Source organism: Epinephelus lanceolatus, chromosome 8, assembly GCF_041903045.1.
Source record: "Epinephelus lanceolatus isolate andai-2023 chromosome 8, ASM4190304v1, whole genome shotgun sequence".
Classification (NCBI taxonomy): Eukaryota; Metazoa; Chordata; class Actinopteri; order Perciformes; family Serranidae; genus Epinephelus; species Epinephelus lanceolatus.
Genome location: NC_135741.1, coordinates 16,172,278 through 16,199,430, shown reverse-complemented (window position 1 = coordinate 16,199,430; position 27,153 = coordinate 16,172,278). Strand labels below are relative to the sequence as shown.

The 27,153-nt window shown below is 40.3% G+C and overlaps 2 protein-coding genes across 2 annotated transcripts; one reads left to right on the top strand and one right to left on the bottom strand.

Annotated features, from left to right (window-relative positions):
• The first annotated feature begins 1,225 nt into the window (after positions 1-1,225).
• On the top strand, positions 1,226-5,671 carry tnnc1a (troponin C type 1a (slow)). The gene is made up of 6 exons (XM_033628133.2): positions 1,226-1,361; positions 2,724-2,754; positions 3,254-3,400; positions 4,040-4,154; positions 4,685-4,821; positions 4,983-5,671. Exons 1-6 carry the CDS (start codon positions 1,338-1,340, stop codon positions 5,012-5,014), a joined length of 486 nt encoding a protein of 161 aa, XP_033484024.1. The 5' UTR covers positions 1,226-1,337; the 3' UTR covers positions 5,015-5,671.
• A 17,007-nt stretch (positions 5,672-22,678) lies between these two features.
• On the bottom strand, positions 22,679-27,153 carry LOC117257702 (dual specificity protein phosphatase 7-like). Its single transcript, XM_033627977.2, has 3 exons — positions 26,427-27,153; positions 25,309-25,737; positions 22,679-24,388 (listed from the first exon to the last, which is right to left on the bottom strand). Exons 1-3 carry the CDS (start codon positions 26,794-26,796, stop codon positions 24,078-24,080), a joined length of 1,110 nt encoding a protein of 369 aa, XP_033483868.1. The 5' UTR covers positions 26,797-27,153; the 3' UTR covers positions 22,679-24,077.

Genomic DNA, 27,153 nt, shown 5'->3' with positions numbered 1-27,153 from the left:
GGATTTAGGGGGATATACTGGCAGGAAGGGAATATAACGGAATAAGTGTGTTTTTTTTAGTGTATAATCACCTGAAAATAAGAATTGTTATGTTTTTGTTACCTTAGAATGAGCTTGTTTATATCTACAATGTCTGCCATGTTGCACCACCATGTTCCTACGGCAGCCAAGAATGGACAAACCAAACACTGGCTCTGGATAAGGCTATTCATGTTTTCTCATTTCCAAGGTCGTGTAAGACAGGTTTGTCTCTCATGCCTTACCCATAAACTTACTAGTTACTGAATTAACTTTCAAAGGGCTGCGGGTTAAGTGAGAGCATGGGGACAGCTTCTCCATGTAACTCAATCCACTTTAATGTTCATCCAAGAACGTAGGACAACTGAACATCGACAACAATAGTGGCCTCTCACATCTTATATATATATCACTCCGCCAAAATTAATCATAACTCCCATTACCTGAACGTAAGGTGCATGATATTAAATAGTTCCAAATATAATGTAAAGAGCAAAATAAGATATGTAAACAATATATGAATGTGCCTCCTGAACAATGAACACTGAAGTGGGAGAAGCTGGTTGCAATCTGCCGTCCTCACCACACGATGCCACCTAAAGCTCACACACTGCTCCTTTAAAAGGAATGGAACCATCACTGATGATATTACATACCACTGTGTGTCTCCTAGTATGACAAGTCAAAATGTCTGCCATGATAGTGCACCCATGCACATATCTGTCTGTATGATCAGGTCTGCCTGAGCCACAGAAACACCCCTCACACCTTCCTCTGCTCTGACTCCACAGATCTGCCCTCCTTCTCTCTCCTCCCTTCATGGTCTGCTGGCTGTAGCCTGCGTCTGTCCCATCCTGGCCTCCACCCTCTTACCTCCTCTGCCACCCCTGCCCTACACACACACACACACACACACACACACATGCTCACACAACCTCCTGAGCCCTCTGCGTCTCTGCTCCAAGTCTCGAGGAATGTTGAGTGTCTCTATAGCCCCCTCCCTGGAGATTAGGCTTCACCATGCCCCCCTCACTTCATTCCATTCCAAAGTATGCCCCCTAAGAGCTGCTGCATTTTTATCTGAGCCCGGTGATTGTGACAGATTGGCCAAATGACACATACACAAACACACATTTCGTGGACACACGCCGAGGCACAAACAGAGGGGAGGCTGGTCCGCCCGGGGAGGGACCAGACAGCGCCAGGCTGTGGCTATAAAACCCTCCCAGGATGAGGCCAGTGTCCTGCCCTGAGCTGGACAGTACCTCCTTCCTCTGTGCCAGGACGCCGTCAGGACAGGCAGCAGACGAGCCTCCAACATGAACGACATCTACAAGGCAGCGGTACGTCCTCTCACAACTCATACAGCAGAAAGTGTGCAGTTGGCTTCCTCTGATGGAGGGATTTTAGTTTGTTGGATGCTCACCAAAAATTCTGTGTGAACTAAATCTGGTATGAGGGTGATATTGTTTTGGATCACAAACCATAATCCCTAACATTTATTATTAGTTTGTGACATACGATCAGAGATTTAGAATATACTTTTAAACTGTCTTGTTTAAGTGGCCGTCATATGGAACGTTCTGGCTCTTGTGTATTTGTTGTGTGAAAAAGTCCCACATCAGTTTGTTCATCTGACATCTGACATTACTTGGATGGTTGACAAATCCCTGTTGATGCGGCTTACGCAGCACATCGCCACCATCACCAGCTGATGTCAAAAGAGCCTTGACACCATATACGTCTCTAGATGCTCTCCTACTTCAGCCCAATCAGAGCTGATAGGAGCCACTCAGGAGGTCACTGACAGGACAGCTCCCTGGTCCGCATTGTGCTGCTTCATTCATGACTTCAAATGGAACTGTCCCACTTCACATGGCTAATTTTGGCCAGTTGACGCTTTTGCGTCCGTGGTTCTCTGGTGCCAGAGGAGGGCTTCAGGTTTAGATAAACCCCCCACGGCTGAATTCCAGCATTATCTGTGAGCCTGAAAGCTGTGTGCCTGTGGCTGTCTGTCCCCCTCCGGCCTGGATGGTCAGCCGGCTGTCCTGTCCACTCACACCCCAAGTGAGCAGTGCAGCTGAGACAGTAAAAACACACACGCAGGAATGTGCATTACATGTGTTTGTTTAGGTGGATTTTTTCATATATCATCACCAGATGAGTGTAAGTGTGTGTGTGTATGAATGCATGTGTGTGTGTTTAATTTATAGTGGACAACAGACAATAACTCTTACATAAGCAGCTGTCTCCCTCTCTCATTCGTGGTAGCTTTTCCAGGATTACTGTTCCATTGTTGGGCCAGATCCACAGCTATGCTAATTTAAAGCACTGTGTATTGTGTCCTTCATCTGTGGTTCCTGATCCTGTCTGTTTATTTTTAACTCCTCCTCTTACTGGCTCTCGCGTACGACATATAGGTTCTGTGTTTCGTCAAGGATGACCCAGTGTCTGGAAGTATCTGTTGACTGAAATGTTATCAAATTAGATGGGATATTCTAGCTCAGAGGCTGGTATCTGAAGGATATATTAACCCATTTCTATAAGTGAAACACTTCATATGGCTTATCTGAGTATTGGTATGAAATGGATAATGATTTAAGAGTAACAAAGAAATTTAATCAGACAGTACAGAATATACTAATTACCCAAATTGGTGCATACAATCAGGTAACCAAAGCATTTCAACTTTCTACTTATTGCAGGTTGAGCAGCTGACAGACGAACAGAAAAATGGTGTGTAAATTACAAACTCTTTCACACTGTACACATCTCACAATGTACGCATCAAAAAGTCATCAAAAACGTTTTCATCAAATATGAATTAAAGGTCCAGTGTGTAGGATTTAGTGGCATCTAGTGGTGAGGTTGCAGAACTGAAACTTCTCCCCTGTGCCAAGCATGTAGGAGAACAAAAACGCGAATGTCCCTATCTAGAGCCAGTGTTTCATTTGTCCATTCTGGGCTACTGTAGAAACAACATGGTGGACTTCATGGAAGAGAACCCACTCCGTGTGTAGATAAAAATGGCTCATTTGAAAGTAGTGAAAACACAATTCTTATTGTCAGGTGATTATAATCCAATGAAAACATAGTTATGTTACATACAGTTTCTGCCCCTAAATCCGACACGCTGGAACATTAATCATGTCATCATCTGCACATTATGCGTAATGTTTAAAGTGTGATGCACTATTCACTCGTTGTTTCCCTGTTTGCTCCTGTGGCGCTACAGAGTTCAAGGCCGCCTTTGACATCTTCGTACAAGATGCAGAGGATGGCTGCATCAGCACCAAGGAGCTGGGGAAGGTGATGAGGATGCTGGGCCAGAACCCCACACCAGAGGAGCTGCAGGAGATGATTGACGAGGTGGATGAAGACGGTAAATCAAAGCGCTGCTGCGCTACAGTACAAGACACCAAGTGATCGGTTCATTGTCGTCGACCTCTTCCTCTTGCACAGCAGCTGGCAGATCCATCATTGCCCAGTCGTGTGGTGCAGTTCAAAGCCTCTGAACTTAATGTCAGATGATAGTCAAGGGGTCTTACGTTCAGCGAGATGTGTCAGGGTGAATTAAAAGGAAGTGCGTATGAGATGATGCGCAAGTCATCTTGAATTTTCTATGTGATATCATGATGAAACATAAAAAGTAGCGTCTTGCATTTGCTTGATAAAGCTTCAATGTATATGTCATGTTGTCAAATAGCATGACAAAGGCCACATAATGAGACGTCTAAAGGCCCAATCTGTATTTTTTGCCCATATGAATTACAGATATCTTTGGGATTAGAAAGAAAATTACAACTCTGTATAAATAAGTCAAAAGTATTTGTAACTTAGACCATATTAAAAGACTTTTGAATCAATGTATGGGTCATTGCAGGTTCCAATGCTGTGGTTTGATACATTATACTTATACATTGGACCTTTACGCAGAACATTAGAGTTCTGGTGGTTAGATAATATAAAAGTCTATCCAGTGTGGACTGAACGGATGTGATGAAGTATATTATGTCTGCAGGGAGTGGGACGGTGGACTTTGACGAGTTCCTGGTCATGATGGTGAGATGCATGAAGGACGACAGCAAAGGGAAATCAGAGGAAGAACTGGCAGAGCTGTTTCGCATGTTTGACAAGTGAGTTTCATGTTCAAACCCCCTTTCTAGTTGGTTTCCTTGAATTAGAAGAATTAGGTTCACAGGCACTTTCTTCTAACAGAACAGATCATGTAACTTAATGGCAGACTTGACAAAATATCTACGACGAAACGGTGCTATCATCTGAAAATCACCAGACTAGTAATAAAATTGCTCTTCCAGCAAAGTATGCTCCCCGTGTGCAATTATGTGTACTGACAAAATGCCAAGTAGCTCTGTAGAGTACAGCATGTAGTTTGCTCCATAATCCTTTTTGACAGCACAGAATATTTCAAACACCCACTCCATGTAAGCCAGACACCTCGTCTGAGCATCAAAGAACAAACTTCTTTTTTTTCCCCCTCCTCTCGCTCTCGCTCTCACAATGATGGTTCCCCAAACACTTAAATGCAAGATATGATCAGTCACATGTCACACACAAACACACCACCTCCTCCGCTGCCATCTGTGAAGCTCAACTTACGTTTTTATTATGTGCATTGATGTGTTTCACTCCTTTGATTGTGCAGGAACGCAGATGGTTACATTGACCTGGATGAGCTGAAAATGATGCTGGAATCTACAGGAGAGGTGATTACCGAGGACGACATCGAGGAGCTGATGAAAGACGGGGACAAAAACAACGATGGCAAAATTGACTATGATGGTGAGAGGTTTGAAATGTGTGAAAGTGAGAGTGAAATGAATATGTAGAGCAAATTCTCTGATCTGTCACTCCACCAAAATCCACACCAACCAAGACATTTGCTTGATAAAGGCGTCTTGTCGTGGGCTCAGAAGCTGACTATGTCTTCCTTAACTCCACAGAGTTCTTGGAGTTCATGAAAGGAGTGGAGTAATCCCGAACAAGAGAAGATCCAGAGTGTTATTTTTGTATTTCTCTGTGGCTCCACGGTCATCTGCGAAAAAACCGGAAGCTGATTCGGATGATAGAAACAATGGAACGACTTTGCAAGATTCTGTAGCTGAATGTTTCTGTATTTTTCTACCATCTCTTGCATCGTTGTAAATACAGTTTGTAACTACTTTTTGGTGCCCATGTATACAGAATTTGTGTAAATGTATCTAAATTACTTATATTTTCTACACAGGCCACACAGCGGACAAGTTTGGCTGTGCGAAATATCAAGTTTGTGTTTATTTCCGACTAAATCTTATCTCTGAAGTGACACAGCCAGTTTACAGATCTTCTTACTGAGAGGCTGATATTGTTTAGCTGGGCAGAAAATGTATGTGTGCACAAAGCAGAACATATTCATGAGTCAACATAGTTTTACACCAGGCTCTGGTAGACTTATCACACTGTCAGAGCCATGTACTGGATCCAGTTTGTATACTGTACATGTTCTGGTGTGCATGCAGTGTACATTTCTGTATGTTTAAGATACCCTCAGGACTTTTTATCCTCCTCTCATGCCGCTGAAACACCAGCACATTTCTACATGAGAAGTCTGTTTGGAATGTGCACTCATGTAATAAACAAGATGCATTTGTCAGAGCAGTCTTTCTGTCCATTTTCTTTACTTATTTCAGTGTCTCATAATATTCACTTTAAGAACAGAGTTGAGACTCTTCAGAAGAGTTTGGTCTTTGGCCTCAGGTCAGTGCTTTTCAGCTATTGTTACCAAGGAGCAAACAACATTTATTTTACTGTCTCATTCCTGATTTGCCTTGCTGGTCTTTGTGTTTTACAGGCTGGTCACATGCGTGCCTCTGTGCCCTGCCCTGCTGTTCACACAGCAAATAAACAAGCAAAGGAAGCCCAAAATATCACTGATGCGACCTCAAAACAAGATACTTCTGTGTGAAACGGTGCTGTCTACCGTAAATTTTGATTTATCTGTGCGATTTGTATTCTGTAGTGGCTCTTGTCTGCGGCATGTGAACTATTCACATGGTTGCTGTGTAAGTGTCTAGTTACATGGTCTATTGAGACAGGAGCTATTTATGTCTAATCATGTTAGTGCCCATGTTAGGGGATCTGGATTGACCGACACCAGTTGACAATCAGATGCCTTTGTCCTTATTAAGAATGCTATTTAACTACAAAGAGATAACAGTGCTATTGTTAAAGCAGCTTTCATTTTGACATGAGTGTTCGCACACGAAAGTATCAGGACGTTTAGAGCAGAAAGGGTCATTTAATACTTAAACAATAACAACCATTTTAGTATTTCAATCTGAGAGGAATGAATAGATAAATAAATTATTGAATAAATAAAGAAGTTATATGAAATTAAACAAATAATGAAAAAATAAATAATGAAAATAATTAGATAAAAAATATAAATAAATACAAATATAAAATAAACAATAAAACTAAATATATTGAATAAATAAATTGTATCAAATAAACTAATAATGAAAATAATAAAATGAATAAACAAGTTATATAAAATAAAACAAATAATTAAAATAATAAATAAACAAGTAAATAAATAAGTTAAATAAAATAAATCATGAAAATAATTAAATAAAAAATATAAATAAATACAAATATAAAATAAACAATAAAACCAAATACATTTAATAAATAAGTTGTATCAAATAAACTAAATAATGAAAATAATAAAATAAATACGTTATATAAAATAAAACAATTAAAACAATAAATAAACAAGTAAATAAATAAGTAATATAAAATAAACTACATAATGAACAATAAAATTAAATACATTCAATAAATAAATTGTATCAAATAAACTAAATAATGAAAACAATAAAATAAATAAATAAGTTATATAAATAAAACAAATAATTAAAACAATAAATAAATAAACAAGTAAATAAATAAGTTATATAAAATAAATAATGAAAGTAATAAATTTATAATAAAATGAAATATATTTAATAAATAAATAAATTCATATCAAATAAACTAAATAATGAAAATAATAAAATAAATAAATAAGTTATATAAAATGAAATAAATAATGAAAGTAAAAAAATAAAATATAAACAAATACATATATAAAATTGATAATAAAATGAAATACATTTAATACATTTAACTAAATTATAAAAAAGTAAATATTTTTTCCATGTGATTTAGGTGCCACATACAGTGGAGTTCCTCAACAAAACAATATAAAAACCTAAACATCACATCCTTATTTTTTACAGTTGTATAAAACATCCTTCCTGGGTGAACAGGCTGCCGTTGTAGCAGCAGAGGAGTCGTGCAGTAAGCACTGTGGCCACTTGATGTCAGCAGGAAAACACAGTCTTATCTGTTTATTTGGCTCAGTTACAGGAACCAGAAGATGAGGAGATTTAGTAGCACAGCTCCACTCTCTCCAAAGACAGATTTTAGCCACTCACCAGTCAAGCTGAAAAAGAGTTGATGCTTTTGAGTATAAATGATATTCTAAGTGGTTAAAATAAAATGACCATATATACACCACTGTACATTTGAAACAAAAAATCCAGACTATTTACAAAACTAGTATATATCATTCTTTAAAAGCATCCACTGTTTTGAAATTGTGGGACTGATCTTTTCTTTAGTTTTGTTTTTGTGAAATGGAATGGACTGTGTTTTGTGAGAGCGAGTGACGTCAGTGGCCTGACTGATGACAGCGTCCAAAGGCCTCCCCACCTCCCTCCATCTCTCTCTGTGTCCCTGAGGGTCCTGTTAGCTCCATCCAGTCCTCATGGTCTGTGTTACTGATGGGATTTTAAACCCCAATCAGCAGCGAAGCACAGCTGCTCTGCCAGACCAATCTCAGCAGTCGGACAATACAACACACTAGTTATCACCAGTCCAGCTGCACCAACCAAAAAACACAGCATTAAGCCCGAGTGATAATATGAGGTGAAAAGATGTCATGATACAATTTGACATGCTGGTTTTTTTATCGCACAGATTAGACTGCTCTGCTGCCTGAGTTCTTTATAAGCTGCTGTCTGCAGCAGTGTGGAACAGGATGAGTAGTGCTCTCCCTGCCATCAATGGGAGGCTGGGCAGCAGCAGAGCAGTGTGTGAATGAATCTGGGGTGTGGCGCACTAGCAGCAAGTTGGGTGGAGAAGTGACGCAGTTACGTAAGACAGACCTGATGACTCATGCCTGCTGTTATTAACACACACTGCGGTTTTGAACCACCTTTGGTAATGTGGATTTCAGGGACACATAAGCCACCATAAGACCCATTTCCTGATTGTGTGTAAGACTCACGCCCCTGTAACACTGACCTCTGAGAGTGGCTGAGATAGAGGGGATTTGCATAGGTAATAGTAAGCTATCGATATTATGTAACTGGCTTCATTCAGTTTTATTCTACCAGTGTGTGTGTGTGTGCTGAGGAAAACTGGTTCTTCCATTGGCTAAGAGTGAGTCAGGCGGATGTGGAGCTGTATATAGTGCACACACACATGCACACTGCTCCACTGTTTTACTGATGTATAAATCTCCCATTAGATCACACAAGAGTCATGATCCACTGTGAAATTGTCCTAAAACCGTGTTACCAAGCTATGCCAACAATGTGATGTTTTCATAACCTTTTCCCCAGCTCAGTATGATTTATAGATGTAAAAAATCCCCGGAAGAGCGAGGAATACCCCGGACATGGTTCAGACTTTGGAAGGCGTTAACTACTCATACAATCTTTCTGCGGCCCACGCATGCAGACCTTGTTTGAAGCCAGCAGGCTTTTGGGTTTAGAGGATTCCTGTTTTTCTTGCTTCTCCACATCACATGGTCTTGGAGGTTGTCCAGTGTTGAATATCACAGTTTAATCTCCAATCGCCACCATTCACAACGACATAAAACACATGAGTATACGCTCCCAAAATCTCTAGATTCATTGTTGGCTGTTATTCTTTTTTAGGTCATGTATACTGATTTCTTATGTTTGGTGTTCTAGCTCTGAAGGGTGAAAGGATGATTTTCTGCTGCCTTCTCGGAGCAACCTCCCCCCTCTTAAAAAACAAAAAGCAACCATGGCATTATCATAAATAATCTGATTCTGAATAGATACAGAAAGTCAGATGATTGCCTGTTTTTTTGGAGAGCAGTCGGTAGGTTGTTTTTGTTGCCATAAATACACAATGAGGAAGTGGAACGCTTTAGACAAAGAGAGAGTGGAAGGACTGCAAATCAAACTTGAACAGACAGAATATTGTATCATGATGCTCCATCCCACTTCTGCTGCTGAGAACACTGAAGTACTGTTTCTGGACTGCCCGCACATAATGGCCCATAGAATAGCAAGACTACAAGACACAGAATTCTCAAATTCCGCAATAACTATTCATTGAATCAGATGAATAACGGCGATTGTTTTGTTTTAATGCACCACTGGAGGGTTTATCTATTTTTACCACTTTCAAAAAGGAAACTTGCATGTGTAATGGTGGAACAAGTATTTAGATCATATTGTTAGTAAAGCAATACAACAGCTTTAAAATACTCCACTACAAGTAAAAATTCTGCATTAATGTTAAAAGTGCTCCTTAACCAAAACTGTGTTAAATTATCTGATATTATTAGAGAATTCTTATGAACGGATTTTATTTATTTATTTATTTAACCTTTATTTAACCAGGACGTCCCATTGAGATCGAAAGCAGCCAATCAGAACACATTTAAAATGCAACAAATACAACATATGAAACAAAAATCCACAATAAAACAACAACAATTCAAACACAGTGGCCTCTCAAGGAAAACAAGCACATGTCTCTGTCACCACGTTCTCTATGATGCCCTTAAATTCATCAATGGATAAGTGTTTATAATAATAATAGAATTTTAGATCTTTGTGAAAATTGTTCCATATCCAAGGTGCACAGTAGGGGAAAGCAGATTTCCCCAGATTTGTAAAAACCCGGGTACATTAATAAGCTTAAGATAAACACATATCATCAAACATTTCAGGAACCATAACTGAAATGTGTGTGTGTAAACGATGAAAACTTGGGTAAAAGTAGAATTCTCCCTTTGTCGAGAATGAGAAAGGTCTTGGAATAATATGTGTGAAAGGACAGTAGGGATAAAAATATAATCAGTCACTCAGACAATATATTTGATTGTCAATGAGATGACCTGTTTTGTTTGTTGTGTGTATTTAGCTATTGTCTATGACTGTATGTGTGTCGACCCAGTAGCCAGTGTTTATGCCGGTGCTAATGAGGATCCTAATAAAGAAAGCTAATGACCCCCGGGGAGTCATCTCTGTGTCGTCTGATTTACCTTTCTGTGTACTCTTTCTTTGCAGACATGTGATCGTCAGGACAACTGGGAACACCTGATGGTGTTCCAGGTTATTTAAGTCTGTGTGCAGCTGGTCGCTCGGTCTCTGGCTGACCTTCCACTTTGCTTCTGCGTCCCTCTGCCCTTCTTTGGTTTGCTAATGTAGCTTTAGTTCTTTACTTTGCACACATTTTCCCCTCATGAAAACACATGATCAGCCTAATTTGGTTTAATTTGATTAAATCTTTTGTTCAACTTTGCGATGGTGTGTCTCCATTTTGTTGCAGCCCTTTGAGTCAGATCATAACCAAACAAACATGTAAGCAGCATTTTGATGTCGTAGCTCATGAAAGTACTTTTGAACATCTTACAAACTGATAAAATACTTTTTCAGTTGATATGGCGAACGCAACAAAGTTGCCTACCAACCAGGTATAGAACAATATTAGCATTCAACAGGATTCATGTTCAGCTCCGTTTTTGGTCTCTACTATCTCCTGAGATGCAAAAGCGAAAGTTCGGTCAGGAAGCCAACGCTTTTCATGCTCAGGCTGTAAGTTTCCTTTCTCACCCTGCCGTTCACTCCTTGCATGCATGTTCATTCATTATCTCTAGCTGTCATTTTCTGGGTAGGTCAGTTGAGTCATCAGCTATTTTAAGCTGATTCACAATCAACCAGTAGCACAGCGACACACCCTCTTTGTCAGCCTATCATCTTCCTGTTCCTCATTTTGTAGTAGTAGTGACAGTTGTTGCTTTACCTGATAAAGGTCGGTGGGCCGAGGCCATGCATCTGCTTCATCTTTAGAAAATAAAGATCCCCATTGAAGGAGGACGTGTTTTTTTACACCATGTGAAATTACTTTTCCTCACCTATTTCTTTCTGTCATTTCGTCATGTCTCTCTCGTTTGTGTATCCCGCTGACTTGAGTCGCATTGCTCATCAGAATGCACAGATTTGATTGGCTGAGTGGCATCATGTGACATTTAAATACAGGGGTGTCCAGACTTTTTCGTCTTCCAGTGAAAAAGTTTTTCCACCACTCCTTAATCGCTGTCGACTTTTCGCTTCTTTGCTGTGGCCATGTCTGCTGCCTAGCCAGAAATGTCTGTCTCTGTGGAGCTCCATATGTCTCTATATAACCATACATTTGTTTGTTTGTTTGTTTGTTTGTTTGCAGCATTTTTGTGCACATCAGTTAACTGTATGGTAGCGCTGCCATCATGAAGTGAATGGAAAAAATGCAAAGTAAACTTGTTTGGTCAATCAATATCATGTAGCGGGCCACATATAGTATATTTTGAAAGACATGCTGCGGGCTGTTTAAAGCTGGTCCATGGGCCACAATTGGCCCCTGGGTCGGACTTTGGATATGTTTGATTTAGTCCTGGTCCACTCAACCAGTGCTAAGGATGCTGTGCTGGTTAATAAAGAAGAAATGCTCAGTCAAATCTGAATTATTCTGAATAATTTATTGATTATAGGTCTGGGGACAGTGTCTGGGTCTGGTCCCAGGAGATGAAGAGGGATTTTAGGTTAACAACGGGCACTCGTTTTGGTCATTTTGCCAACAAGGGGGATAGCGTACCCCCTCAAATCATATTCTGGTTTTATCTTCAATAATGTTAAAAGGAGTGCAGAACTTCAAGTGCAGTACTTCATTAAATGTACTTTGCTGCACTTCACTACAGTATAAAACTGTATGTCTAGCTGGAGAAACAGGAGATATCTTCAGAGTTTTTTCTCTCCAGCAGACTTGTTGACTGTTAATTTGTTTGTTTTAAGTGACAGACTCTTGGAGATTCCTCTCCTCTGCGCTATGACATCATGATTTTGGTCACTGATGTTGCAGAAGCACAGACGTGCTCTTTGGCCTGCTCCGCAATTACTGTACTGTAAGCAACATATGGCCTTGTGTGAATGGCATACCAGACAGCGAGACAGCTCCCAGCACGGCCTCCTCTGTAGTTCCCAAGCGAGAACACATGACAGACAGATGACCTTTACTTCGTGTTGGGTCTAGTGAGACACGAGGAATGTCCCCTTTCATTCACTTTGCCACAGATTAAACTGCAAACAAACATCACCTTGTTCTTGTGCTTGGTGAGCACGGGCTACTGTACATCACCGTATGGTGAAGTTGGCCACGAAATGAGAGACTTCTGGTATTAACAGATGGCTGCCTCGCTCTGTCACTAGTATTCCATGTGGCTGTGCTTTACACATGACCCAGTATCCTGCTTGCCAAAACTCACACTTTTCTTCCTCATCGGAGGACATACATGTCTCTCAGAGAAGATTTATGTCTCACAGTTAGGAGGGTTGTGATGGAGCTGTGGAAAGATAATATATCAGTAGTGAGTTCCTGGAGAGATAAGATACTTTCTGTAAGATAGCTGGAAAGCCTAGTGTGACTTGATGAATGTCATAACAGCAGACATCTGAATCATCTCTGGTGACAGCATTGCAAATAAGATCATTAAAGCATACGATTTGAAGTATTTTGCTGTAATTCGTTGTGAAGTTTACAGTAATGCGACAAACCACACAGTTGAGCCTTACTCAGCTTCTAAATGTGTCCTTCCTCTCTGCGTCTGTGAGAGCCTGTCTAACTTTGGATCTATGCTGATTCCATTACAAATATGGGGAAGTAGGAAGCATTGCAAATGGCTTTGATGTGATTCAGAAGTTCAGAGAATCAAATGGCAATCCCCTGCGAACAGGAGATGAAATTACTGGCATTATGAAACATGCCATTCCAACACAGTTGTAGCCCACATAGCTTCATGACAGCCAAGGCTAAAGGGAATTTCCATGTTTCAATGCTACCATTAACTCACCGACTCAGAAGAATTTAAAATTTAAAATGTACATCGTCATTGCTGGTAACAAGCATAGACTGTATTCCTGTAATATGGCCAGTGGTGCTCCAAAGGGAGGGCATGGCCACCCAGACACATTTGCTGGAGCCCCCGCTGGCAAAAAATAATTGAAGGCATTTCTGTCTTTAAAAGGCGGTGGTGCATGCATTTGCATAAGCTAGCATGAAGGTGGTATCTTGTGAAACTAGATAATCTAAACCATCCATTGGTACCAACCATGTTGGCATAGCTTGACAGGAAGGGGGCTAAATAAAACAATTTTAGGCTAGCTTTTAGCAAGGGAACAACGAGCATAGCCACTGTCAAAGGCATTCCTTGAACTCTCACCTCATGATATCTGAATGAAAATGGGTTTGATAGGTACCCACAAGTCTTCCCTAAACTTGAGTAGGCTTGTTCCCAGTGAATGTTTTGTTCCTGATATCAATGTACTACTTCAAATTAATGCTGTGTATTTCAGTCATTCATGGATGTTGCAACCACAACAGTTAACACAAATTCAGCCAATCCCTGTGAATTCTGTGCCACCACCACAATGTTGTCAAAAATTTGACAACTGAAAAGGGGTAAAATCTCAGTTCATGGTAGAGCTGCACACAGTGGGCTCTGGTTTCCTGGCGCAGCGCAGGTGGCGCAGGGTGGCGAACCCCGCGCAGAGCTAGTTTCGAGCAGCGCAACCCGAGGCTCGCTCAGTTTGGTAGTTTGGCAGACCGATGTGCGCTGAGATGGGTGTGGCGGCGCAGCAGGGGGAGGTGTAGACAGATCCAGCTTGGCGCAGTGACAGTTTCGTGCCAAAAGGCTTCGCCGAAGGTGCACTAAAAGCTCGCCAGCTGAAACCAGGTCTACTGTCAGCGCAGGGGGAGCGCAGCCGGTGTAAGCCGAAGTTTGGCTGACTGGTGGACAGTGCGCACACGTCACCAAAACCTCACAGGCAGGTTTCCAGAATATCAGGCACATTAACAATGCAATAAATAGCCACAGAACCACTATTCAATGCAACTATCTGCAATCAGCACATAAATATATCTCTATATCGACTGTCCCGTCACATCTGATGTCAGATCAAAGGGGATTGGTTTCGTTTGGCACGCGTAATGGAAACCCAACCTGATTTGATTAACACAGCCTGCAAACTAATGAGTTCACATCCCTCTCAGCCAACCACAAGTATATATTCAGCATCGGTCATCTTAGAAAAGTCAAACGAAAAGAAACCGAGTAAGACTGCGAGAGAGAACGAGAGAGCGCACGCGCACAAGAGAAACGCAACATTGATTTACAATTGTGGTGACCTCCTCCCAGGCTACCTTCGCATCATCAGCCCGTGGAGGTCTGCTCGCAGTTCCATATATTCGGACATATAGTATAGTGTGTTGACTAAAATGTGATAAAAAAAAGTCATAGTATAGTGTGTTGACTAAAATGTGATAAAAAAGTCATAGTAAAGTATGTTGACTAAAATGTGATAAAAAAAAAGTCATAGTATATTGACTAAAATGTGATAAAACGTCATAGTATAGTGTGTTGACTAAAATGTGATAAAAAAAAGTCATAGTATAGGATATCGACTTAAATGTTATAAAAGAGTCATAGTATAGTATGTCGACTAAAATGTGATTTAAAAAAAGTCATAGAATAGTATGTCGACTAAATGTGATAAAAATGTCATAGTATAGTATGTCGACTAAAATGTGATAAAAAAAAGTCATCGTATAGGATATCGACTTAAATGTTATAAAAGAGTCATAGTATAGTATGTCAACTAAAATGTGATAAAAAAAAAGTCATAGAATAGTATGTGGACTAAAATGTGATAAAAATGTCATAGTATAGTATGTGGACTAAAATGTGATTAAAAAAAGTCTTAGTATAGGATATCGACTAAAATGTTATAAAAGAGTCATAGTATAGTATGTTGACTAAAATGCGATAAAAATGTCATAGTATAGTACGTGGACTAATATGTGATAAAAATGTCATAATATAGCATGTCGACTAAAGTGTGATAAAAAAAAGTCATACTATATAGTATGTTGACTAAAATGTGATAAAACGTCATAATATAGTATATCGACTAAAATGTGATAAAAGAGTCATAGTATAGTATGTCGACTAAAATGTGATTTAAAAAAAGTCATAGAATAGTATGTCGACTAAAGTGTGATAAAAAAGTCATAGTATACTATGTTGACTAAAATGTGATTAAAAAAGTCATCGTATAGAATGTCGACTAAAATGTGATTTAAAAAGTCATAACATAGTATGTCAACTAAAATGTGATAAAAAAACAGTCATAGTATAGTATGTTGACTAAAATGTGATTTAAAAAAAGTCATAGTATCGTACGTCGTCTCAGATGCGATAAAAGTATCATACTATAGTATGTCGACTAAAATGTGATAAAAAACAGTCATAGTTTAGTATGTTGACTAAAATGTGATGAAAACATCATAGTATAGTATGTCAACTAAAATGTGATAAAAAAAAGTCATAGTATCGTATATCAACTAAAATGTGATAAAAAAAGTCACAGTATAGTATGTCAACTAAAATGTGATAAAAAAAATAACTCACAGTTTAGTATGTCGACTAAAATGTGATTTAAAAAAGTCACAGTATAGTATGTCGACTAAAATGCGCTAAAAAAAAGTCATCATATAGAATGTCGACTAAAATGTGATTAAAAAAGTCATAGTATAGTATGTTGACTAAAATGTGATAAAAAAAAGTCATAGTATAGTATGTCGACTAAAATGTGATAAAAAAAAAAGTCATCGTATAGTACAGGGGTGGCCAACCCCCAGCTCGCGAGCCGCATGCGGCTCTTTGCCTATCAGTGTGCGGCTCTTCGATCCATTAATTAAAACCATCAGCGTGCGGCTCTTCCGTCATAAAAAAATCAATTTATTGTTATGAGTGCATATGGCCCTTTAAGAAATGTAACAGGCTTACGTGGAGCGAGTGAGAGAGAGAGTGGAGTGCGCACAGGCAGGTGAGAGGGTGTGGAGTTCGGGAGGAATGCAGGACTGCAGCGAGGTGGCGATATCGCACAACAAAAAATGTCAGGGCAGAAATGCGTGTCTTTGTGTGTGTATGTGCGTGTGTGGAGAAGAATGAGAGAGGGAGAGACTGTGTGTGGATGTGTGTGGAGTAGTGTTGCACGGTATACTGGTACCAACGGTAGACCGCAGTAGGCTGCTACTTAAACACCACGGTACATGACATGGTGCCACTACTGTGGGATAAGTTCAAAGTCCAATCAAAGGAGGGTGAGTGTCCATGCGCTGGCCAATAATGGCCATAGGGCTCCGCGGTGCAAGATAATGGCTTACCGGCGCCCGAGAAGCCCGGCTCCAGGTGAATAAATTGGCGTCATGACTGCTCAGAAATACCTGAACAGCCGAGCTGTGGTGGCACACAGGTATGTGGCGTGTCAGAGGAGAAACGAGCCGTTCACATTTCTCTTTGTGTCAGGTAAAGGCCCACAAACCTCACCGCACTTTAGGGACTGTTCTTTACTTGTCAGGGGAGGAGGGTGGCTGGTTGATTTTTATTTCATTTATTTATTTTATTTTGATCCCCCCCTATATTAATCACTTATTGATGCTGTTTTTGAAGTATGAATAAGTCAATAAGTAATTTATTCCATTGAAATATCATTGATGTATTATAGAAAAGTGATTTATCTTTTTATAAATGACAAAAGGCACATCTGCCTCATTTTTGTTGTGGTATCCTGATACTACTCAGAACCATGGTACTTTCACTGGTATCGTACCGTGGGTCCCAATTTTGGTACCGTGACAACACTAATCTGGAGAGAGTATGAGAGTGGGAGAGACTGTGTGGATGTGTGTGGAGAGAGTGGGAGAGGGAGAGACTGTGGGTGCAGAGGGGGGACGGAGAAAGACAGTATGAGAGGGAGAGACTGTGTTTGTGTGTATCTCTATTCATGGTTATTCATTTGTGTGTGAGATAAATAAATCTGGCTTTGAAAATTGGAAATGTATGGATTTTGATTTTATGTCATTTCGGGTTTGTGTGAGAGAGGGAGTGCGTTTGTAAGCACAGGGTGTATGATGTGGCTCTTTGTACTACCACGGTAATTTTTGTGGCTCTTGGTCTCTGACTGGTTGGCCACCCCTGGTATAGTATGTCGACTAAAATGTGATTAAAAAAAAGTCATAGAATAGTATGTCAACTAAAATGTGATAAAAAAAAGTCATAGTATATTGTGTCGACTAAAATGTGACAAAAAAGTCATAGCATAGTATGTCGACTAAAATGTGACAAAAAAGTCATAGTATAGTGTGTTGACTAAAATGTGATAAAAAAGTCATAGAATAAATAGTATGTCGACTAAAATGTGACAAAAAAGTCATAGTATATTGTGTCGACTAAAATGTGACAAAAAAGTCATAGCATAGTATGTCGACTAAAATGTGATAAAAAGTCATAGTATAGTGTGTTGACTAAAATGTGATAAAAAAAGTCATAGAATAGTATGTCGAATAAAATGTGACAAAAAAGTCATAGTATATTGTGTCGACTAAAATGTGACAAAAAGTCATAGTATAGTGTGTTGACTAAAATGTGATAAAAAAAAAGTCATAGCATAGTATGTCGACTAAAATGTGATAAAAAAAAAGTCATAGTATAGTGTGTTGACTAAAATGTGATAAAAACATCATAGTATAGTATGTCAGCTAAAATGTGATTAAAAAAAGTCACAGTATAGTATGTCGACTAAAATGTGACAAAAAAGTCATAGTATAGTATGTCGACTAAAATGTGATAAAAAAGTCATAGTATATTATGTCAACTAAAATGTGACCAAAAAGTCATTCTATAGTATGTCGACTAAAATGTGACAAAAAAGTCATAGTATAGTATGTCGACTAAAATGTGATAAAAAAAAAGTCACAGTATAGTATGTCGACTAAAATGTGATTAAAAAAAGTCATAGTATAGTATGTCGACTAAATTGTGGAGGGTCCAAGAACAGAGAGATGCTGTGTTTTGTGATATTGGGCTTTATCAATAAAACGGATTGAAAATTGAGATACACCTTATAAAATGATTGATCTGGGACTCAACATGTTGAGTGTGCCAGTATTAGTCTAGGCACATAAAAAAATTAGTAATATAAGAGACCAAAGTATATCAATATGTGATTCCTTAACTCTCCATATTGACATAGGCTTCAACTAGCCTACTGTATATACTACAACAGCATGCGTGAATTCTTGAAATACAATTAAGGCTTTTGGTTTTGGTGTGTCACCCTTAGACTTTCAGTGGCCCCATCTGGCCACCCCTATGAAAAATTTTTGAGGGTGCTTCTACATATGACTCCATCTAAACGCTGAAATCTGAAGTCTCCTCTCTCAGAAATAAAGACAGCATGTCTTAGAGAACAAGTGCAGCAACCATGATGTCATCCCCTCCTCAGTGACATGATGTCAGAGACGGCATTCAGCAAAATGCTGAGATTAGGATTATTCTCCTTGGCCCTGAACATCTGCTGTAAACAAACAGTGAGAGCACTGGGAGCAAAAATCCCTGCAGTAGATGGCAGTTATTCAGATGAGAGTGGCTTTTACTGCATGATGGCCAAACATTCATCCGTAATAGGATAATAGTGACCCTCTCAGCACTATTAAAACTATTATTATACGGAAATACAAAAACACTAATTAATTCTACTGGGACGACAAGGTGAATCGGTTCTCATCTGAAAGTCTCTGTATTCAGCGAGCTGAATAAATGAACTATTGCAGTTATTGTGCATCAGACACAGAAGCAGCTGGGAAATTATTGTCAGTCATGCAGTATGCTAAGTATGTTCTCATAACCACAGCAGGTGTGAACCAGCTCTGACTGGCTTCTGCTCAGCCACACGCACACACACACACAAATACACCATGCTTGCAAACACACACATGCGCCCTCCGCCCCACCGCACCCTCCACCCCAAGCTAAAATCCTGCCAGTCTCATGCACATCTGCTTCCCCAGCAACTACTGCTGAGTAAGCACCGCGTTAGCCTCTGCTTCCCTTCATGGGAGATCATAACAGGACAAAAATACTCCACTTATCTGTCACACAAAACATTGTGATGGCAAAAAGCTTGTGAATCACACACACACACACAGGCGTCCTTTTTTTTCTATATATGGAAATTATTGTTTTTTTCTCATCAAAGCGTTTAATTAAAAAGTTCTCTGCCACAGTTCACAATAATTTCTCTGTAATTTACATGTGTGAGTTTCCTACTGATTTTCTTGTGTAACCTAGTAACGGGGAAAACAGGAGCTGTTAAGACCCCACACGTTGCCTCTGAAGTTGGCAACGGGATGCAAAATGATTTATAATTACAGAATGCAATAAGACTTATATTTAACTCTCAGGTGAGACACGCGGCTGGTGCCAAAAAGAAGCTGCGAGGGAATCCCACACAGGAACAGCTACTGTGTATCTGAAGATAAGTGTTTGAAGACTGAAGCCACAATAAAAACTGGTATTTGAAAGTATGTATGTATAAATCATTACTCTTGTACAGTGCTGCTGATATACTGTAGATGTACAGTGGCAGTTACAGATAAGACCTCTCTGTGATTAATGGTTTTCACTCCCATCATCCCCAGGCAGTGTGCTCCTATCTTTCATATACTGCAGCTACACTTTGCCTCTGCCTTAAACGTGGGTGTCTTTTCAGACCTAATCATAGGTTTGCCCTGCAGGTATGTGGCTAGCCGGGTTCAGTCATGCTGGAAAACCTATCACTCAACAGCTTTTATTATCACAACTGCAAAGTGTTGCTAGGCAAGTCCCTTCATGTGCCGTATGGCTGCTGTGAAAGTTGAAGATTTTAGTTTCAGCCGCCTGCTACAATATTCTCAGTCATCTCAGCCCCTGAAGCTGGTGCTAAAAGTGTTTTAGTGCAGTATTTAAGTCATTAAATCCCACAGAGTGACAGTTATTGGACCGTGAACTGCTGCACAGATCAACTGCAGAACATTTCCCTCCACCTATTTCTTTCCTGACTTCCAAAGCTTGGCTGCAGTTCATGAAATAATTTCTTCAGGGAAGGGAATTCACGTCGTCATTTTTCTGTCATCTGGAGGAGAACATATGAATAAATCTCCCAGATGAGGTAGAAACAATACTGAAGCAAGCGAGCATTGACAGAACTGGAATGAAGCATAAATCTGAGGTAACACTAAGAAGGGGAACACATATTTCTTCCAGCAACTTTGGAAATGTCCAGACTTTGTGTAGTCTAATCATTGGGTGATAAGGCAAAGAAAGCACAACTTATTTCTGCTATTGGAAATAACATGTGGTCCAGAATCTTATTCTTCCTGGGATTATGAAAACGAGTCTAGATCGCTTCTTTAAGTCCCCCTCCACTCACTTTTTTTCTCTTATGTTTATGTCTCTAAAATATCTGAAGCCAACTATACTGATTGGTATCACCGCAAATGTTGTTAATAGAGAGGTGTTTTCTACAGCAGTGGTTCCCAACCAGTGGGTCGCAGTCCAAAATGGGGTCACGGGTCCATTCTGAATGGACCGCACGTGACTTGGAGATGTGTTGTTTGTAAAAAAACACACTTCATTTTGAAGTACAGTGAATTTTTGGTACAGAGCTTTTATTTTGAAGGGCCTTTTCCTGCTCTAGACTTACAGAGACAGCAAAATAGCTCAATGATATGGCCAAACTTAAGTATGACCCTTAATATATCCAACTGTGTGGACCTTGAACTAAAAAATCTGGACCACTGCTCTACAGAAGGGGGCGATGTCTGTGCACTTCCCTAAAATCTGAGATTCCGATGTACGCCGGGCACGCTAGATTAAGTACGTCACTAATGCAAAAGCCAGGTGCTGTCTTATACTAGAAACACATATCGTAACAGACTTAGACAAAACACCCACAAAAAAACCTAAAACCTCCAGCGCAGGGCAGATTTGTCAGTACAAAGCACGAGAGTTTGCAATAGCATATAAGTTTTGACAGCAAATATGGTCGAGTGTGCAGTTTTGGATGTAAACCCTGGAGCTTCATTTCACTATCTCCCAAAAACCCCATCATGGCAGACATTACTCTTATGTTTCACAACCATTAAGGCTGTGTCAGCCACTGCAACTTAGAAAGAAGAAGAAAATCCGCACACTGAATTAGAGCTCCCAGTAAGTTTTTAATGACTAAAAAAGCAACGTTTGGATCCAAACGGTCTTCCTCAGGCAACTTCAAAAGAATTCCATTGAATTCTTTTGAAGTTGCCTGAGGAAGACCGTTTGGGTCGAAACGTTGCTTTTTGCATGGACCCCCATTATCCAGCACCTGACCTAAAGCAGGATTGGATGTGCGCACAACTACTCTGTCTTCAGCCACTGCAACTTAGCCTACAAGCTAACAAGCAACATAAACAAATAGAAGATTCTAACTACTCTTGCCATTCTGTTATTTCTGCCAGCTGCCGACACAACACTCTTCATCTGAGTCTGACTGAGGCCCAACATGTGTGGCTGAATCTGTTTCCTCTGATGCTAACCACCTTGTACGTACTGCTCTTATACCGCTCAGCATACTGCAAGTAGTGCTGTGACAGGCCAAATCAAGAACTTCTGAATGAGGGAGGAAGAGTAGATGTGCCTCTTTTCTTTACTTTATACGTGGGGGGACCATGTTAAACACAATACTAATCATAGCAGAATGTTTGTACAACTTAAAAGCATGTTTGGAGCAGGACTTTAAGATTCACTGTTTTCTGCAGACCTATGAATTGAATATAGTGATACATTCATTCAACTCTGGTGTTAATACTTCCTTTAACTGAATCATGAGAATGGTGCAAGTATGGCAGATAAATGGTGTGAATGTACCTCTCTAAATAGCAGCAGGATGCGAATAAATTAAGACACTCTCACTTCCTCTTTTGTAAAGCATGTTTTTCTAGCTTTACAGGATATTGCACTTTTGCTAATAAATGTTAGAAAATCATAATAAAGACCACAGGCTGTGTCTAATAAGCTTGAACTAGCTATTGCACAACACTAGTATTAAATTTGGTCACTCCCTGCGTTGCAGAGGAGAGCTGTCGGAAGTATCTGCGGTCGAGTACATGCTGTGTCATCTTCCTCTTCCTTTAAGCGCGGTTTGAGTGACTGGTAGTGGGTGTGTCTGCACTGTGGTATTGACAGATCTGGCCCTGTCACTTGTCTTTGTGTCAGAAAGCCTGTGGGAGACAGGAAGTCAGACATCACAGTGGACAGAAAACGGACATCAGACCACACCTAGAGCCTTGGGGCTAGACGGCACACAGTCACTACTAGCAACTCTCTGACTAACCACTTTTGTTTTTGTTGAATGAAAGAGTACTATCAGTACAGAACTGTAAACAAGACAAACAAAAGGTATTCAAGTAAAAATATACAATATATTTGTTGTATAAACTTGTACAGAATGTCTTGGACATTTAGCTTTACATATACTATACATAAGGGTCAAAATAGGGTCACTTTCGCATCCTTCATGATTTTAAGAAAATGTCCCCCATGACAACCACATTTTATGTACATCTTTACAAACATACCAAACAAAACAGCCCTTGGATGCACTTTAAGAGGCCATGACAAGATACAGATGCCTTGTATAAAAATCCCTGAAAATGTCTCTCTGTGAGGTAAGAACACATTTTTTTTTGTCAAACTCATTTTCCTTTCATTCCCTCTCATACATCAAACTCACTCATTTGTTCTGAGACGAGACTGGCAATAGAGAACAGCTAATTACACATCGTGTTTCCCTTAACATTATTGTGCCACAGAAGCAGGAGTAGCTGCAGACTGAAGACTGTTAGAGTAAAAAAAAAAGGTCAACATCCATTCCTTTATACACTGATTACTTACACATTTGTTCCTTTCCATCGTCGCAAAACCCAGTTCTATACACTAAACCTCGGCCTGGTAACTGACACATTCAATCTCATGTTAAGGTATGGTCAAGGCCTCAACAACGACAGGAAACGTGACCTAAAGGTTAAAAAACAAGGTCCACGGTAGAACAAAATCCCATGCAAATAATGCAGTTATAAGCAACAGAATGTACAGGGGTGTGTCTGAGGCATAATATGTTTTAACTTTGATATTTTAACAAAAAAAGCGGCCACTCAGTCTTGCATTTAAAGGACTATTTAACATCGAGGTGTTTACTAGACATTAGTGAAGGTAAATAATGCTTTCTGTGTTAACTCCATTTTGCTACAAATGAGCTGCAAACAGTCATCAGAAGAAAAACAGGACAATAACTCAAGGCCGGATCACTGTAGTAGCTTATTTCCCTCAGCTAGAGTACCATCAAGACATCTCCGATTGGTCCCCAGAAAACATTCTGATTGGCCAAAGACTCCTTTCAGACCATCAAGGCAATAATCACAACTGATACAAAGAAATACATTAACATCGGCTTTACAGCTGGTGAATAACAGATAACAGTCGAATGACAATCCTAGATTTAATAGAAAAGTTATGAAATGTCCTGCTATTATGGTCGTACGTGACCACTGATTAATGCCATGTATGGTGGGGTAGCAAAAGTCATCCTTGTGTTAGAAATTAAGGCATTGAGAGAGGATCTAATGGAGCATGTTCTCTGTAATGCGGTCTCTCAGATCAGTGTTCATTTTGGTGCACAAAATACTGTAACTGACTTACTGCTTGTGTCAGCAAGTTAGGCATCTGACAGGCTGAGAGAGACCTCAGAGACACCAAAGGAAATGACAAAAAAAAAAAAAAAAAAAGGCTGCCCAATCGATCCTCATGTTGACTCCAGCGTGTCCAGCTGGAAGACGTTGTGATTGGTCGGTGTGGTGAAGAAGAGCTGCTCCTCGCTGGTGGAACGGTTATCACAGGGACTGTGCAGCCCCAGCGTCCTCTCAAAGTCCAGGAGCTGACCCATGAAGTTGAAGTTTGGGGAAATGTTGGACTTTTTCCTCTTGACAAAGTCATAAGCGTCATTGAGCGAGAGGTTGAGTCTCTGCATCAGGTAGGCCACGGTGACAGTGACTGAGCGACTGATGCCGGCCAGGCAGTGGACCAGGATGCCACACTGCTTAGACCGAGCCTCATCTGTTAGAGGAGGGGAAAACTACAGTCAGGAGAAAGTTGTTGTTCTAAATAATATTTTCCTGTACTACAATGTTTAACTTATGTGATTCTGGCTCTTAATTGACAGACGTAACCCAAATAGTTGACTGAGAAGTAGAGTTTTTGTTTTAAGAATTCACTTGATCTAGAAAACAGTGTACCTAGTATACAGTTAATTACACACATTAGCAAACAACTGTCAACAAAACAACACTATACTCGACTTGTGAAGCTGCATTCAAGCACATCCTCAGAGAGTGGAAACAACATTTCCTTCCTCATTCTACCTAACCCTTTGGAAACTAGTTCATGATGCATAGCATTGCAACCACCAAACAAACAAGTCAACAAGCTGTGGTTTCAGGTGCAGTCGTGGCAAGAGGCGGCGAATCAAAAGCGAAATTGAAACATAATGTTGTGGTGCCACCAAAAACACCAAAATGTTAACTTTAGTTTCAAGATTGATGTTTTGTTTCTCTGTGTCAAAGAAATTCAATGATACTGCTGAAAACAGCTGTATCACAAGTGGTTAGGGAGGGGACGTTTATCGTGGCTCTACGTGTTAACCAATATTTGCTTTTGAAAATACCACAACTCCCACCTGTCCCACGAACAGTCACAAACCTGTTTACCAAACAATTGTAACCAATAATTCTTTCAGAGATATTAATTACTGCATTGTTATTTAACATCATTAGTGAACAATTACTTATTTACTACTAATTTCTAAGTGTCATATGACTAAGGTGCCCAGCCCATGTAGGCTTACTATAGAGTGACACTCCTTGTGACAAAACAAACAAACACCTACACACACACACCAGGCACAAATTTATTCTCTTAAAAGTGCGAGTGTGTCTGTGAGATTTAAATTTAACAAAGCCCATTATCAACCTACTCACCTATAAATGATATGGCCTCTGGGAAGAACTGGGACAGGTTCTGACTCCAGTGGTCCGAAATGGGGATCTGTTTGTACCTGAAGTGGCCGTCATGCTCAAACATGTTGGGGAGATTGGGTGTGACGTTCAGGATGTACTTGATGTTGTACTGGCCCAACACGTCTAGGTTGGTGGAGTCTTTGGCGCAGCCCAGGTAAAGGTAGGGTAGGATCTGGACGGGGAAAGCGGGCTGATTGCTGGGGATGGGGCTCTCCTCAGATTCTGTGGCGCTGCTCGGCTCTCGATCGGATTCCCCATCAGAACAATCTGAGCTGATCCGGAGGTTTCCAAACCCCAGGACAGAGAGCGGAGGAGAGGAGCTGGGACAGGAGCTGTCTAGGAGGGTCTCACAGTGCTCTGGGTACTCTGTGTGGAACTTTACAAATCCACCTGGACAAGAGCCAAGACACAAATGAACAAAGTCACACCAACAGGGTTGATTAACTTTTAAATGAAACCTACATCTGATATAAACTGTTTATTTGAATCATACTTTAAATACCAAAAGGGCTGCTGAGTATTGACACAGAGCTGTGTGTAAAGAAGCAGCTCAAGTTCCCCCCAAAAAGAACCATTCATGAAATGCATGCCTGTTCCTGCTAGAGCAAAACATGGCGCAGCCATTTTGGAATTTTAATTGAGAATCTCAGTGACACACAAACTTTTGAACAGCTTACAAACCGCAAACCCACAACACAGGATGAACGTTGGCGCTTAAGTAACGTCAACTGTAACGTTTTAACACAACTAACGAGATGAAAGTTGAATGTTACAGCTCGTATGTATTATAACTCGGTATCTGAAAGTTTAAAACCGTTTCCCCGTGAAAACTTCTCCTCTATATAGCAACGTATCTTCCTAAAACACTTGCTAGCCTCTATTACAGTTTTAAAGATGCAAGGTTATGCTATCAATGCGCAAAACTAGCTTGATATTTAACGGCTCAAACATAAAGCGACGTCAGTTAGACGTTTTCTATCGTTATAAACTCCCTGGCAGTCACACTATGTTACCTGACTCTTACACTTGTGTGTAATTTAGTCTTTTTTTAGTGTTAATTCGACACTTAAACTCCTTACCTTCCAGGTAATACGCTTTACAGCCGTCTTCCCATAGTTTTTGAAGAAGCAGACCCAAAACCGAAGCTGGAGCTCCGCTGTCCTGCCAGTCCACGGTGCACTCATCGTACAGGACCACCGTGTCCGTCTTACACCGCCTGATGAACTTCTCCTTATCCTCGTGGTTGGGGATGATAGTCCGGATAGGTATGTTGCCCTTTTTGAACCTCCGGAGCATCAGCCCCGGTATGGCCAGGTTTATGGCGGTCTCTATGTGGGATGATTCATAAAGCTCATGTGAACGGCAGTCCAGCAGGAGCAGAGAAGTGCCTCCGGACTCTAACTCGAGTTGCAGCCATTCCACGCTTTTACTCGGCGTCACATTAGACATATCGGACTCAATATCATACTACACGCAAGCACAAACACTTACTACATGGTCCACATGACGACGGTAAACTACATTTTTTCACCCGCAAAAAAAGGAGCGTTAAATGTTGCCCCGCCAGTGCATGGCGCTTCTGCTTGAGCGAAGAGATTTCCCCTTTTTCCTCTTCTCTATTTCCATCAGTCAGTGAGTCTGACCTGCCCCAGGGCTGCCGGACAACTGTTCACACTTTCATTTACGACACACGAGTTTAAACGTGAATGTTTTAGAGCCAATAATGTCTTCATCAACTTCGGCTACTCCACATCGTACCAGGGTCCTCCATGCACATTCTCGTTGTACCATTCCGATGCATGGGAG

Coding starts and splice junctions, on each gene's coding strand:
- LOC117257702 (XM_033627977.2), bottom strand. CDS start 26,796: ATGTCTAATGTGACGCCGAGTAAAAGCGTGGAATGGCTGCAACTCGAG. Junction 25,738..26,426: donor TAAAGCGTATTACCTGGAAG/GTAAGGAGTTTA, acceptor GCTCTTGTCCAG/GTGGATTTGTAAAGTTCCAC. Junction 24,389..25,308: donor AGAGGCCATATCATTTATAG/GTGAGTAGGTTG, acceptor CTCCTCTAACAG/ATGAGGCTCGGTCTAAGCAG.
- tnnc1a (XM_033628133.2), top strand. CDS start 1,338: ATGAACGACATCTACAAGGCAGCG. Junction 2,755..3,253: donor GACAGACGAACAGAAAAATG/GTGTGTAAATTA, acceptor GTGGCGCTACAG/AGTTCAAGGCCGCCTTTGAC. Junction 4,155..4,684: donor CTGTTTCGCATGTTTGACAA/GTGAGTTTCATG, acceptor TTGATTGTGCAG/GAACGCAGATGGTTACATTG.